Consider the following 12,794-nt stretch of genomic DNA (forward strand, 5'->3'; position numbering starts at 1 on the left):
CAAGTGTGTGTGACATTTGTCCAACTAATGTTTTATGAATGGACCCCTTGTGTACACCAAAGCATTTTAAGCAGCACTGAGCCTGCAGTTTATCTGGTAGCTGTGAATTCAGTGCTAGTACATGATTACTATGCAGTGGGTACATTTAGGAGCAAATTTCTCCAAGTATAGAGTAAAAAATAATGTTTATAAAACATTTAACAAGGACATAGTGGCAGGAACCGGTACAAAATTAGGGAAACGTGATTGGTTACAGCTTATAGTTGTAGCAGGCTAATCACATGAAAAATGGATGGAGGAATCCTTTTTGCTCTTCCGTTGTATTCTGACAGCAGGACTCCTCTGCTGTCAGAATACACTGATCAGCTGCTGATAGATGGATGGAGGAGTCGTTCTTGCTGTGCCATTGTGTTCTGACAGTGGGACGACTCCTACACCAAGCTGATTGGCTGAAAACCACCGACTGACAAATGTTTTCCACAAGTTCCATTGGACATATTTACTTCTGTCAAGCAGGAATGGCCATAGATGGATCAAAATTTGCCCGTTCCTGCTGAACTGGATACATTTTGATCCATCTATGGGCGGCTTTAAAGGTAAATCCTGGAGCCAAGATAACCTGCAGAGATGGTGAATGACAGGATTCTTCCTTTTGTCTGTAGTTTCTTAAAGGAGTATCAGTATGCAGTATGAGGACTGCAATAAATTTTGTTTCCATACATTCCAGAGTTTTTGTTACTGGCTTGTAATGTTATATACAAAGTGTCTACAAAAGTACCAGTATAAGGTTCTTTCTTATGTCTCTGCCCAGGACTTTTTGTTACTGTGTAATAAAATGTCCCATGGGCATGTTACAGTACATCATCTACCTTATTTACATTTTTTTATATATCTGTAATCACTTTAGTTTCTGCCCTCAGATGAGCTTACAATATCACTTCTTTGTCTCAGTCATATGCAAATAAACAAAAACTAGGACAATTAGTATGTGTTTGCTGTATAACGAAACCAGAGCACCCAGAAAAAAATCATGCAGACATAATGGGAGCATGCAAACACCATGGTGATCGAGTCCTAGTGGGGTTTGAACCTGTCTGTAAGTCCTACATGTTGCCCAGGAGGATTAAACTGTATGGATATAAATAGGGAGAGCTATCATTTAAAGTGGAATCCTATCAATTGTAAATATTGTGATATGTAACTGTAGCTTTGGTTCTTGTTCTTGTCTTCTCAGAAAGAGCTACATATGGTAGAAATGTGTGCACTGTCTGTGTTAAACTGGTCTTGGCAAGAAAATGATAGGGAGCTTTACAAAACAACATATTATCACCATAATAATTATCTTGTGTATTTTTCTTCACATGCCAAATTACCCATCTTGTTGTTCTCTGTGCAGCTGATACACAGTACCATAACACTTATAGTACTGTCATTTAAAGTCTGTACATATGTGGCAGCTAAGCACAGCTCTCCACTATGTCGGGATGTAAACACGTGGTAAAGAAAAAATTATGTCAGTGTAGTCTGCTAAGAAAACGGAAAATTGTATACTCACCTTTCCGTAATTTTCCTTTCCTGACGCATCTTCATGGCAGCACACACTGGGTTGTGACTCCGCCCCCACAACCTGACAGGATTGGTTAGCTATAAATTTGAAGGGGAGACGCCCCGCACCATTCTCTGTATATATCATCATAAAACAGCAGGGCGGGCATCTGTGTGCTGCCATGAAGATGCGTCAGGAAAGGAAAATTACGGAAAGGTGAGTATACAATTTTCCGTTTTCCTGACGCATTCATGGCAGCACACACTGGGAAATAACTCGCCAGTCGGGAGGGTGCAAGAAAACAGTAATATTTATTCTCTATAGCGCTGAGGAATTGGCTCTAAGAACAGATCTGCCAAAGTCGACGGTAGCCAGGAGAGCAGAATCCACTCTGTAGTGAGAAATGAAGATGTGTTGGGAAGACCAAGTTGCTGCTCTGCCTATGGTTTCCGGTAAAATCCCGCAATATGCTGCCCAAGAAGTGGCCACTGCCCCTGTCGAATGAGCCCTAATGCTCTTTAGGAGTCGTAAGTTGCTGGATGGAATAGGTCTCCGCGATAGCACGAACAACCAAGAGGTAATGGTACGGGAGGTAGCTGGCTGACCTCGTCTGCTCCCGTGTGGGATAATTAAGACAGAATCCGTCTTCCTAAGATGTAGCTGTGAAGTAACTGGAGATGGTAGGTTTGACATCCTAGGCATGGGACTCGCCCCTCTCATTAGTAAAAGATGGAAGGACGATGTCCTGGTTATAATGAAATGAGGAAGTTACCCTTGGATAAAAATGGTCTGAGGGCTTCAGAACCACTCTGTCAGGGGAGAACACTAAATAGGGGTTCCGTAGCCATAAGTGCTTGTATCTCCGACGTCCTCTTAGCTGAGGTGATCGCAATACGGGAAGCCATCTTCAGAGCTAGGTTCCACGGTGAGACTAAGTTGAATGGAGAAAAGGGTGGATTGGACAGGGCCTCAAGTACTACACAGAGATCCCCTGTTGGAAAGGCTGGCCTCCTAGGTGGTCTGATCTTACGCAGGCCCTGAGGAACAGAGTGACCGGATGATGAAGAGCCCATCTAGTACACATCATGGCTGAAAGGGCGGATACTTGCACCTTCAGGGTACCCGGGCCCGGGCCCTTGTTAAGCCCTGACTAAAGAAATTCAAGAATTTGAGATGGGATTCCAATCTCTTTGCTGCGACGACACGAACCTCTCCCAGATCCTAGTATAGGTGACATCAGTGGAGCTCCTTAGAGCTTGTAATAAGGTTGATATTACCTCCTGAGAGTATCCTAGTTCCCCTAACCTAGCCCTCTCAACTTCCAAGCTGGCAAATGCAGCTTCTCTGGGCTGGATGGAAGAATTGCCTCTGATGTATGAGATCCCAGGTTACTGGAAGATGTATTGGAGGCCGCGTACCTAGTTGTAGCAGGGTCGTAAACCATGGCCTCCTCGGTCGGAACGGTATTAGTACAATAACCGTGGCTGAGGACCTCCGAAGTCGGGACAGGAATCTTGTAATCCGAGAAGTTGGAAGAAAAATGTACCCCAGCTCGAAGCTCCATGGAAGAGCCAGGCAGTTTGTCCCTTCGGCTGATGGAAAGTGGGCTCTGGACAGGAACCTCTGACACTTGGAGTTCTTTGGCGTGGCCGCTAGGTTGACTTCTGGTATTCCACAAGTTTTCGTAAGAATGGAGAATACCTGTTGGTTCAGGGACCATTCGTTGTTTGAAAGTGTCTCTCAGCTTAGGTAGTTGGCCAACGAATTCTGTGTTGCCGGGACGTACACTGCCCATAGATCCAACAGGTGCACTTGTGCCCTTTCCAATATTGGCAAACTTCCTCTTGAAGCGTGCGACTCCTGATGCCCCCCTGTATCTGGATACATGACACCGCTACTTGTTGTCCATCCTGATCAGGACACTCTTCCCCTCTAGAAGAGGCGCAACGGCCAGGAGAGCCTGAAAAGCTGCTCTGAGCTCTAAAATATTTGACACTATGCCCTGAGCCCGAAAGTGCCACTGTCCTTGGGCTACCTGGTCTAGATAGTGTGGACCCCATCCCCCCTGGCTGGCGTCCGATGTTACTACTTCTGGACTTGGGGGAACTATTGGAATGGACTCCCTGAGGTTGGACGGGTGTGTCCACCACCATACTAATTGCTTTACCCAGTTCGGGATGTGAATGGTTTGGAGTATTGACGTTCCATTCCACTGCCTGAGAAAGGAGTTCTGTAAGACTTGCATGTGTCACAGGGGCCACTGTATCAAAGGTATGGATGCTGACATGGACCCCCGGGTACTGAGGCAGGCTCTGACAGTAGACGTCTGGATGATAGCAGATTCTGTACCTTCTGGAGTAAGGGCTTCAGCCTCTCTTGAGGGAGTTGCACCCGGTACAACCTGGTATATTATTCTGCCCCTAGGAACACCCTGACTTGCTGAATGCTCTGGGTGCTGAGGCGATGCCGAATGGGGGGCACCAAAATTGGAAATGAGATTGATAGATTGAGAACCGAAGGGACCTCTGGAAGGCGGGATGATCGGGACGTGAAGGTAAACGTCCGAAAAATCTAGGAGATAGCATCCAGTCTCCCACGTCCACTGTCAACAAAATGGACTGAAGGCTTTTCCAATCTGAGGGCCTCTATTTTGATCGTCTGTTGAACCTCTTTAGGTCCAGGACTGGACGTAGATCCCCTGTTTTTTTTTTTTTTTGTACCAGAAATAAAGGGGAATAAAACCCCCTCCCTTTCTGGTGCGGAGGTACTTGGTAGGCTGGAATGTGTTCCCTGGCAATGTGCCCATGAATTTCCAATTGTGACCGGTCTTGATAGAGGATAGTGTCCATGAATCTGTTATACGAGTTGCCCATATCCGAGCGAATCTCTTGAGTCTGGTGCCCACCTGAGCTGGGTGGGCAGACGGACCCTCAAAAAGGACTTCTGCTGTTCCCCGGCTGTGATAGCCTTGGCTTACTGTAAATACATGAAGGAGGGTCGAGTCTTCCAGTCCCTCCTAAATTTCCTGCCGGGACGGTAGGATCTAGCATCCCTGTACTTGACAGGAAGATCGCGTCTGTAAGCGGGGCCCTTCTGGGGCTCTGGTCTCCTATCGGAGGGAATCAGCCCGGATTTTCCCCCGGTAACCTTGGAGATGGCCAAGTCCATCTTTGTGCCAAATACACTTGAGCCGCCATATGGAGTTTTGCACCAGTAGATTTTGATGCTGTCTCCGCTATCCAGGGTCTCAGCCATAAGGCTCTTCCCAGTCATGAAGTCGCCCCCTCAGGAGCCGTAAGCCAACTTAATTTCCCTGCAGGGAGGAGAATATCTTCCCCTGGTCGGCTCCTTCTAGAATGGAATTCTCAACATTAGCCGCCCATGCAGCGATAGTTTTAGCGACTGCCGCCGTGGTGATAGCCGGCCTACTAGCGTCTCCTGTCGTGGAGCAGGCTTCCTTCAGTTCTATATTGATTTCACGATCAAGAACGTCCCGGATGGTAACTGCATCTTCAATCGGTAGAGAAACGTCTCTAGCGAGTCGCATTAAAGATGAATCGACCGTAGTTGCATTGATCAAAGAATTGATCCTAGACTCCCACAAGGGGTACAATCTGCAAACTTGTTGCTCATACTGGGCCGCTTATGCGATCTCCCCCACTCATCCTTTATGAGGTTTTCCAGCTCTTTGATGAAGGGAAATGATTCAGGACCCCCTTTTCAGCACCAGGAAATATTTCTGAACCTTCAGAGGTTCTGCCATAACCCCTTCCCAGCCGATCGCTTCCTCGACTGAATGGGCAAATGGTTCAACTAAAGAAGAGACAGTCCGACGCCTGCTCACACTCCTCATTCTTAGAGAGGGTTTTTGCAGCCTGGCGTAACGGCCGGGTGCTGAGCGATGTGCTTGGGGAAGGATCGCCCACAATTGATCCCTGTGCGATTCTCCTAGGAGCTCAGTATATACTCTGGCCTCCGAATTCTTGGTTTCTTCAATGAAGCACGAGCGGCAGGCCAATTCCCCTGGCAAGGCTGGCGCCCCGCATATTTGGCAAACATTTGCTGTGGTGCGGGTAAGATAGCTCCATCTGGGATGAAGGTAATCGTCTGCGGTGGGACCGACTATGACAGGAGTGGCTGTGACGCGAGCGGCTATGCCTTGCGCCTTCTGCCGGAAGCATGGCTAGAATCTCCCTCTGTGCCGCAAACTTGCGTCTTTTGACCCGAGGGCTACCAAAACTGTAGCGTCAGTGGCCAAGCTCTCTTTTTTGTCTCTTCTCTACTTACCACATTCTGGACGGCCTCTATACCTGGTCAGCTGATGGTGGTCTGCGAGGGCAGTGGCCCCCATGAGGATAGCAGGGACTCAGCCCGGAAAGGTGGGAAAAAAGAGAGAAGGGAAAACATTACAATATGTCCCCCCCCCAACATTTCTATTTATTAAATATAATGATTTATATACATATATCTATCCTTATTTTATTTTTTATTTTTTGGATTATATTAATTGTTTAATTATGGATATACTTTCTCCTATAATATGTTATAAATTAATATATAAATGTATTATATCTTCTATCCTATTTGTTCCTATTTCTTTTTTTTTTTTTTTTTGTGTAATCAATTGGCCCAGGCTGAACTGGGACGAGCCTGCACACACCTGGTGCAATCTTCACTCTGAGTAGAGCAGAGCAGCAGGACTGCAGCCAGAACTACAGAGCGATAGGACTGTTTCCTTTTTTTTTTTTTTTTTTAAACGGCGCCGCCATTTGGAAGAGGGCAGAGGAGACCGGCGGTATCATCACTGAGCTGCGTGCATGCGGAGAGCACTGAGGGGTACGCGGCGGTGACCCCGAGAGTATGGGGTGTCAGAGGAACCACAGGGCTCAGCAGAGCTGAGAAAAAAAAAACAGGCAGGCAAAGGTACAAAACAGACTAACCTTAGGTGGCAAATGTAATGATACAAATACCTTTGTGGAAGCACACACTGCACTGGAAGGAAAGACAGAGCGAAAGTGGGGGCCACTGCGAGATTTGAAGCTTCTTTAACCAGTTCCCGACCACCGCATGTACATATACGTCCACAATATGGCACGTACAGGCACATGGGCGTATAGGTACGTCCTCGCCTATTAGCGGGTGGGGGGTCCGATCGGGACCCCCCCCGCTACATGCGGCGGTCGGGTCCGCTCGGGGAGCGATCCGGGACCACGGCGCGGCTATTTGTTTATAGCCGCTCCGTCGCGATCGCTCCCCGGAGCTGAAGAACGAGGAGAGCCGTGTGTAAACACGGCTTCCCCGTCCTTCACTATGGCGGCGCATCGATCGCGTCATTCCCTTTATAGGGAAGACACGATCGATGACGTCATTCCTACAGCCACACCCCCAAACAGTTGTAAACACATACTAGGTGCACCCTAACTCCTACAGCGCCACCTGTGGTTAACTCCCAAACTGCAACTGTCATTTTCACAATAAAGAATGCAATTTAAATGCATTTTTTGCTGTGAAAATGACAATGGTCCCAAAAATGTGTCAAAATTGTCCGAAGTGTCCGCCATAATGTCGCAGTCACGAAAAAAATTGCTGATCGCCGCCATTAGTAGTAAAAAAAAAATAAAAAATAAAAATGCAATAAAACTATCCCCTATTTTGTAAACACTATAAATTTTGCGCAAACCAATCGATAAACGCTTATTGCGATTTTTTTTACTAAAAATAGGTAGAAGAATACGTATCGGCCTAAACTGAGGAAAAAAAATGTTTTTATATATGTTTTTGGGGGATATTTATTACAGCAAAAAGTAAAAAATATTGCTTTTTTTTCAAAATTGTCGCTCTATTTTTGTTTATAGCGCAAAAACTAAAAACCGCAGATGTGATCAAATACCACCAAAAGAAAGCTCTATTTGTGGGGAAAAAAGGACGCCAATTTTGTTTGGGAGCCACGTCGCACGACCGCGCAATTGTCTGTTAAAGCGACGCAGTCCCGAACTGTAAAAACACCTTGGGTCTTTAGGCTGCATATTGGTCCGGGGCTTAAGTGGTTAAAGCTTGCTACAGATGCCAGTATAATTTCAGAGCCCCTGAGACCACCAGAACGGGGTTCCCACCATAAAGCTCATTTAGAGACTGTACAGGAGGGACTTCCAAACAGGAGAGGCTGAACCTGCTGGGGCGATCTGCGGTAAGAGGCATGCTTCTTGCTTGTTCGTCCAATCTGTCAGGTGAGGATAAAAAAAGAGAATGGTGCGGGGCGTCTCCCCTTCAAATTTATAGCTAACCAATCCTGTCAGGTTGTGGGGGCGGAGTCACAACCCAGTGTGTGCTGCCATGAATGCGTCAGGAAAGCTAAGATATTTGTGATGCATATTTTGCTTTTCCTAAAGAATTAAGGTACCTCAATATACAGTTTTAGCTAGACAGCAGTTGTAATGCACTGGCCAAACAAGCGGGGGCCTTTGCCAATTCCAAAAAGGTTGGGACACTGTGTAAAATCTACATAAAAACAGAATGCAATGGTTTGCAAATCTCATAAACCCATATTGTATTCACAATAGAAAATAGAAAAACATCTCAAATGTTCAAACTGAGAAAATATAATTTTCAGGGAAAAAAAGGTAATTTTGAAATTGGCAGCAACACGTCTCAAAGTTGAGACAGGGCAACAAAAAGCTGGCAAAGTGGTACTAACAAGGAAGAGAGGAGGGAGACCGTTTTGCAACTAATTAGGTTAATTGGCAGCAGATCAGTAACATGATTGGGTTTATAGAGGTGACAGATTCAGAAAAAAAATGTAAAGCAATAAAAAGCAGCAAAATAGGACTTCTGCATGTCTAAATATGCAAAGCAAAGCATGGCAGAAGTTGAAATTCACACATGTGGTCTACTTCAAAATTGAAACCCTTCTTTTCAGATCCTTCAAAACCACTTTACAAATCTGTCAGAAATATAATATTAACACCAAGGTAAGCAAGTCCTAAGGCCTCTATAGGCAATAGTCTCAGTGAAAACAATTGGTTATGTGACATCTGTCTATCTCCTCACACAACTTACTGGGACCATTGAAGTCTTCCAGCTTAGCTTGACTGGTAAATGTGCAGTATTTACAGTTAGCAATTTCCACCTTTTTTTTTCATATGAAAAGTTACAATTGGCAAGTGTGCGATAATGAGCAGATGAGAAAGTCTTGTTCTCATGTAGCATAATTTCTACACAGCCCAATGTCTATTTGGCCTTTATAATCCATACTTTAAATTTGCCACATCACTTTCAAAGTTTGAGCCATATGTGGACCCCCTTAGCTTTTTCTATTGACGGTGGTTATATTGTAACTCTTACATGAAAAAACTTTATATACTGTATTGTTATTTTTGTATTGCATATGTTGCAACCCTGTTAGGCTACATGCTGAAATGATCATTTGTCAAAAGTGTATGTAATTTACCTAGAATTCTACTGAAAGTTCACTAGTTCTAGAAAAAGTATTAACTTTTTAAATTGTGTTATAGATAGGCAAATAAATACTATGAAAGAAGAGACAATCTTTTCTAGTAATTTTTTTTTATTTAAAAAAAAATAAAAAATCTGTTTAGGGACTCAACAAGGAAGTATACATATCATAATTTTGAATTGAGTAATCATTAATGAAACAGTACAGTCTCTGTACAAATTTACCGTACTGTGATGTCTCATAACACGACCTTTAAAAAGTACCAGGTTGTTATTCAAACTATAAATATCAAACATCTGCAGGCTAGGTGAAGCAAATACAGTGCCACTGCCCAAGATAAGTGTATACCTCCTTGACTCTTGATTTGATGTCTCAGTTTTAGAGAACAGGGACAAGTAGTATTTAACAAAGTGCCCAGATCTACTTTGTCTTTAGCAGAATCCTTTATGGCCAGGCTAATGATGTGAGAAACCTTTAGGAGGACCCCACAGGGACACAGACGGTAAACCTGATAGGCAGTCTAAGCCCTTACCAAAACTAAAATAAATTATGTGCCTTTCCATACACTTTAAAAAAAACTGTGCACAGTAAATAAAAAAAAAAACATTACATTTCTTAAGAAATCTATAAATCCATTAACATCAAATCCAAGTATTTTTTGGTGTTCCCATGACAAGTTTGTAGTAAGTGGGTATTTTTTTCTACCACTGAAACCTGTAAAGACTTGATATATCAAATGGATTTTTCTTTTTGTTACCAGGGCGGCTCTAGAAGAAAATCCCTACAGCCGGATGCAGAAAGTTGTGAAGTGGTATCTGTCAGGATTCTACAAAAAGCCAAAGGTTTGATTGGTGTAAAATGTATAGGATTTGATAAGATATTTCCATGCTGGGACGTTTATTTTATTTTTTTTATGTCCTTTAAAAGTTAGCCTGTGAAAATTCTACATGGTTGTCTCTTACAGTAAGTGCCGGTTCACACTTGGGATCCGACTTGTGTCGCCCCAAGTCGCGCAGAATGATAAATTCCATTGAAGTGAATGAGATCCGTCTTAATGTACACTACTGAAGTCGCTCCGACTTCAGAAAAGGTTCCTGTACTACTTCAAGGCGACTTGTACCCATTGATTTCATGGGAAGTTGCCTCCAAAGTCGGATCACTGTCTTAACTGAAGCGACTTTACAGGAAGAGAAAATAGTTTTACTCAGGCAAACCCATCCTTCCCACAGAGCTGATTATTCTGTGATTAGCCACAGCCAAAGTCGCCTGTCCTGGAGGCAACTTTAGGTCGCGTTGTAAGTTGCTCCAATCGCGCTGAAGTTGGGTTGCCCCTGTGTGAACCGGCACTTAGGGGTCTAGTTATAGCGGAGAGTGGACACAATATCCTCTTTTCACTGGACACCACACTGGTTGAGCTACTAAAACTGGAGAGTGCGAAGTCTGGTGCAGCTGTGCATGGTAGCCAAATGGCTTCTAACTTCAGCTTGTTCAAATAAGCTTTGACCAAAAAAAAAACCTGGAAGCTGATTGGTTTTCTCCTATGGGCAGTATCACCAATTAATAATTTTGTTCGGAGAGGCCAGGACAGCTAGTGACTTCAGGAGCGGAGTTTTGTTTGGCTTCTGTGGCATACTCAAGAAATTGGAAAAATATGAAACAAATAATTTTTCCAGTTGCCACTTTGAAGTCTATAAAACTTTGACTCTAGACAATTGAATGACCCTTGCATCCTTCCCTCCATTTGATTTTTAATTTTATAAAAAACCTTTTCTAAGAAGAAATATTGGACTGTATAAAGCAGCACTTAGCAAGAGCATTTCAGAAAAATTGCACCATTTGTTTTAGTTTACCACTCTTTCTGTCAAAGGATTTTCTTCCTATTGAGTATAAAAGCAAATTTGAAAAGCAGGGTATAAGCAACACTGAAAAATTTGTTTTTCTTCCACTACATAATTTTGATAATTTTATAGGTAAAGTCCAGGTAAAAGTTAATTCTTTAATGTAAAACACTGCTGAACACGAATGTCTGTATCATAAAACCATTTCAGGGGTTTATTATAAAAAGTTCAGCTTAGTCCATTAATGTAATTTACGTTGGTGTTATTAATTAAACAGCAGTTAGAACATCTCCTTCTAAAAATTGTAGTCTGCTTTTCATTCAGAGTGAAGTAATGCCTTAGTAGAACAATCCTCTGTGTGTATTACGCTTTTCCAATGTATATAACTGCACGTGTTTAAATGTTTTTTTTTTTTATTTCCTTCTTAAGGGTCTGAAAAAACCTTATAATCCTATTCTTGGGGAAACCTTCCGCTGCTTGTGGATCCATCCAAAAACCAGTAGCAAGACCTATTACATTGCTGAGCAGGTATGGACAACTTTGCCAGAAGCTATTGTTTTGCCTTGTATATAATATTTGCTGACCATTGGGATTTAATATTACGGGCATAAAAACTTTGCATCATATACAACATTTAATATACAAATACATCAGAACTGGCAGAAAATGGTTAACAGCCTCCTTTAGTGATACTATAAGATGAAAAGCACCCAAAGGGAGCTGTCATTTTTAATAATTATTATGCCCATTTAAAATGCATCTAAATACCTGATCCACCAAGAGCTTCCTACTCTCACGTCTGCTCTACCCATCTAAATTACCCTGTTTTAGGAGTAAAGTACATAAAATAAGAAACTACACATTTTTTTTTCAAAATTTTAAGTGCTTGTAAATGATCACCTCGTAAAACGGCCCATTCAGTTTAAAAAATAAATGAAAGGCAAAACATTTTTGTGTAGATGTCCAAAACATTATAAATACCCATTTTCCTTTTTTTATAAGTGATGACATTCTCTCTGTTCTTAGCTGCATACGAACGGGGGGGGGGGAAGCAACAGCACACTTAGCTTCCCAGTGAAAGTCTGTGCAGGAAAGCCGTGTCAGGACAAGTCAGATCATTGGAGGAGAGCGTAGCGAGAGAACTGACCACACTGTGCTCTCCTGTTAATAGCAAAGCAGAGGGACTGGCAGGAACACCAGGGATTTCACACAAAGGAAGCAATGCAAAAAGAACAGTGTGGCGATAAGCACATATCACACTGCTGTACAGTGACCAGAATGAATTTACACTATGTGACACTTCAAATAAAGTTGAAAAATATAACAAGCAGTATGATGCACTGAATAATGCATCACGCTGTTCCCTTCCAGAGCGGACATTGACGCTAGTCTCCACAGTAAAACACAGGTTATTGTGAACCTAGTTTAGGCCTTCATTCACACATCCTCCAAGTCACTGTGACATGTTTTCAGCCACGGACAGCTCTGGCTTCTCTCATCAGACTGTCATTTAGTTGTACAGGTTGAAAACAAAATAGATCTGCACCCGCACTTATGGTGCACAAAGGCATCTATCTGCCTACAATGTCAAGCATCTGCTAATGGGTGTACTCCCTCTGACACCACTATAATGTGAAAGAAAGAAAAATAGCAGTGCTAATGGTTACAGTGCCAATGTGCTCTGAAGCTACAAACACCTGCATTACTTCATGTAATTGTGCAAAAATATTAAATGAAGTGTAAACCATCACATTTTTTTAGTACACCCTTGTGGTTTCTTCTTGGTCAGTCTGCTTAGGAGAGAAGAATAAGGTCCCAGAGAGTTTATGAAAACCTAAGGAGGAAAGCAATCTGCCTGAAGAAAAAGCTTTGCCCACCTTATTACACCTTATTACAAGGGGTCAGTTAGGGCTGGTGAAGGATTTACTTCAAAGGGGGCACCAGCACTGAAGTACAG

The 12,794-nt window shown here is 43.1% G+C and overlaps 1 protein-coding gene across 5 annotated transcripts in view; it reads left to right on the forward strand.

Moving 5' to 3' along the window:
- Positions 1 to 12,794, forward strand: part of OSBPL8 (oxysterol binding protein like 8) — a 356,358-nt gene that overhangs the window by 310,005 nt on the left and 33,559 nt on the right. For all 5 annotated transcript variants that reach the window (XM_040343960.1, XM_040343961.1, XM_040343963.1 and 2 more), the window contains 2 exons: positions 9,760 to 9,841; positions 11,267 to 11,365. In XM_040343960.1, the coding sequence (XP_040199894.1) occupies positions 9,760 to 9,841; positions 11,267 to 11,365 (181 nt within the window). The remainder of the gene's footprint in view (positions 1 to 9,759; positions 9,842 to 11,266; positions 11,366 to 12,794) is intronic.

This window comes from Rana temporaria, chromosome 3 (genome assembly GCF_905171775.1).
Source record: "Rana temporaria chromosome 3, aRanTem1.1, whole genome shotgun sequence".
NCBI lineage: Eukaryota > Metazoa > Chordata > Amphibia > Anura > Ranidae > Rana > Rana temporaria.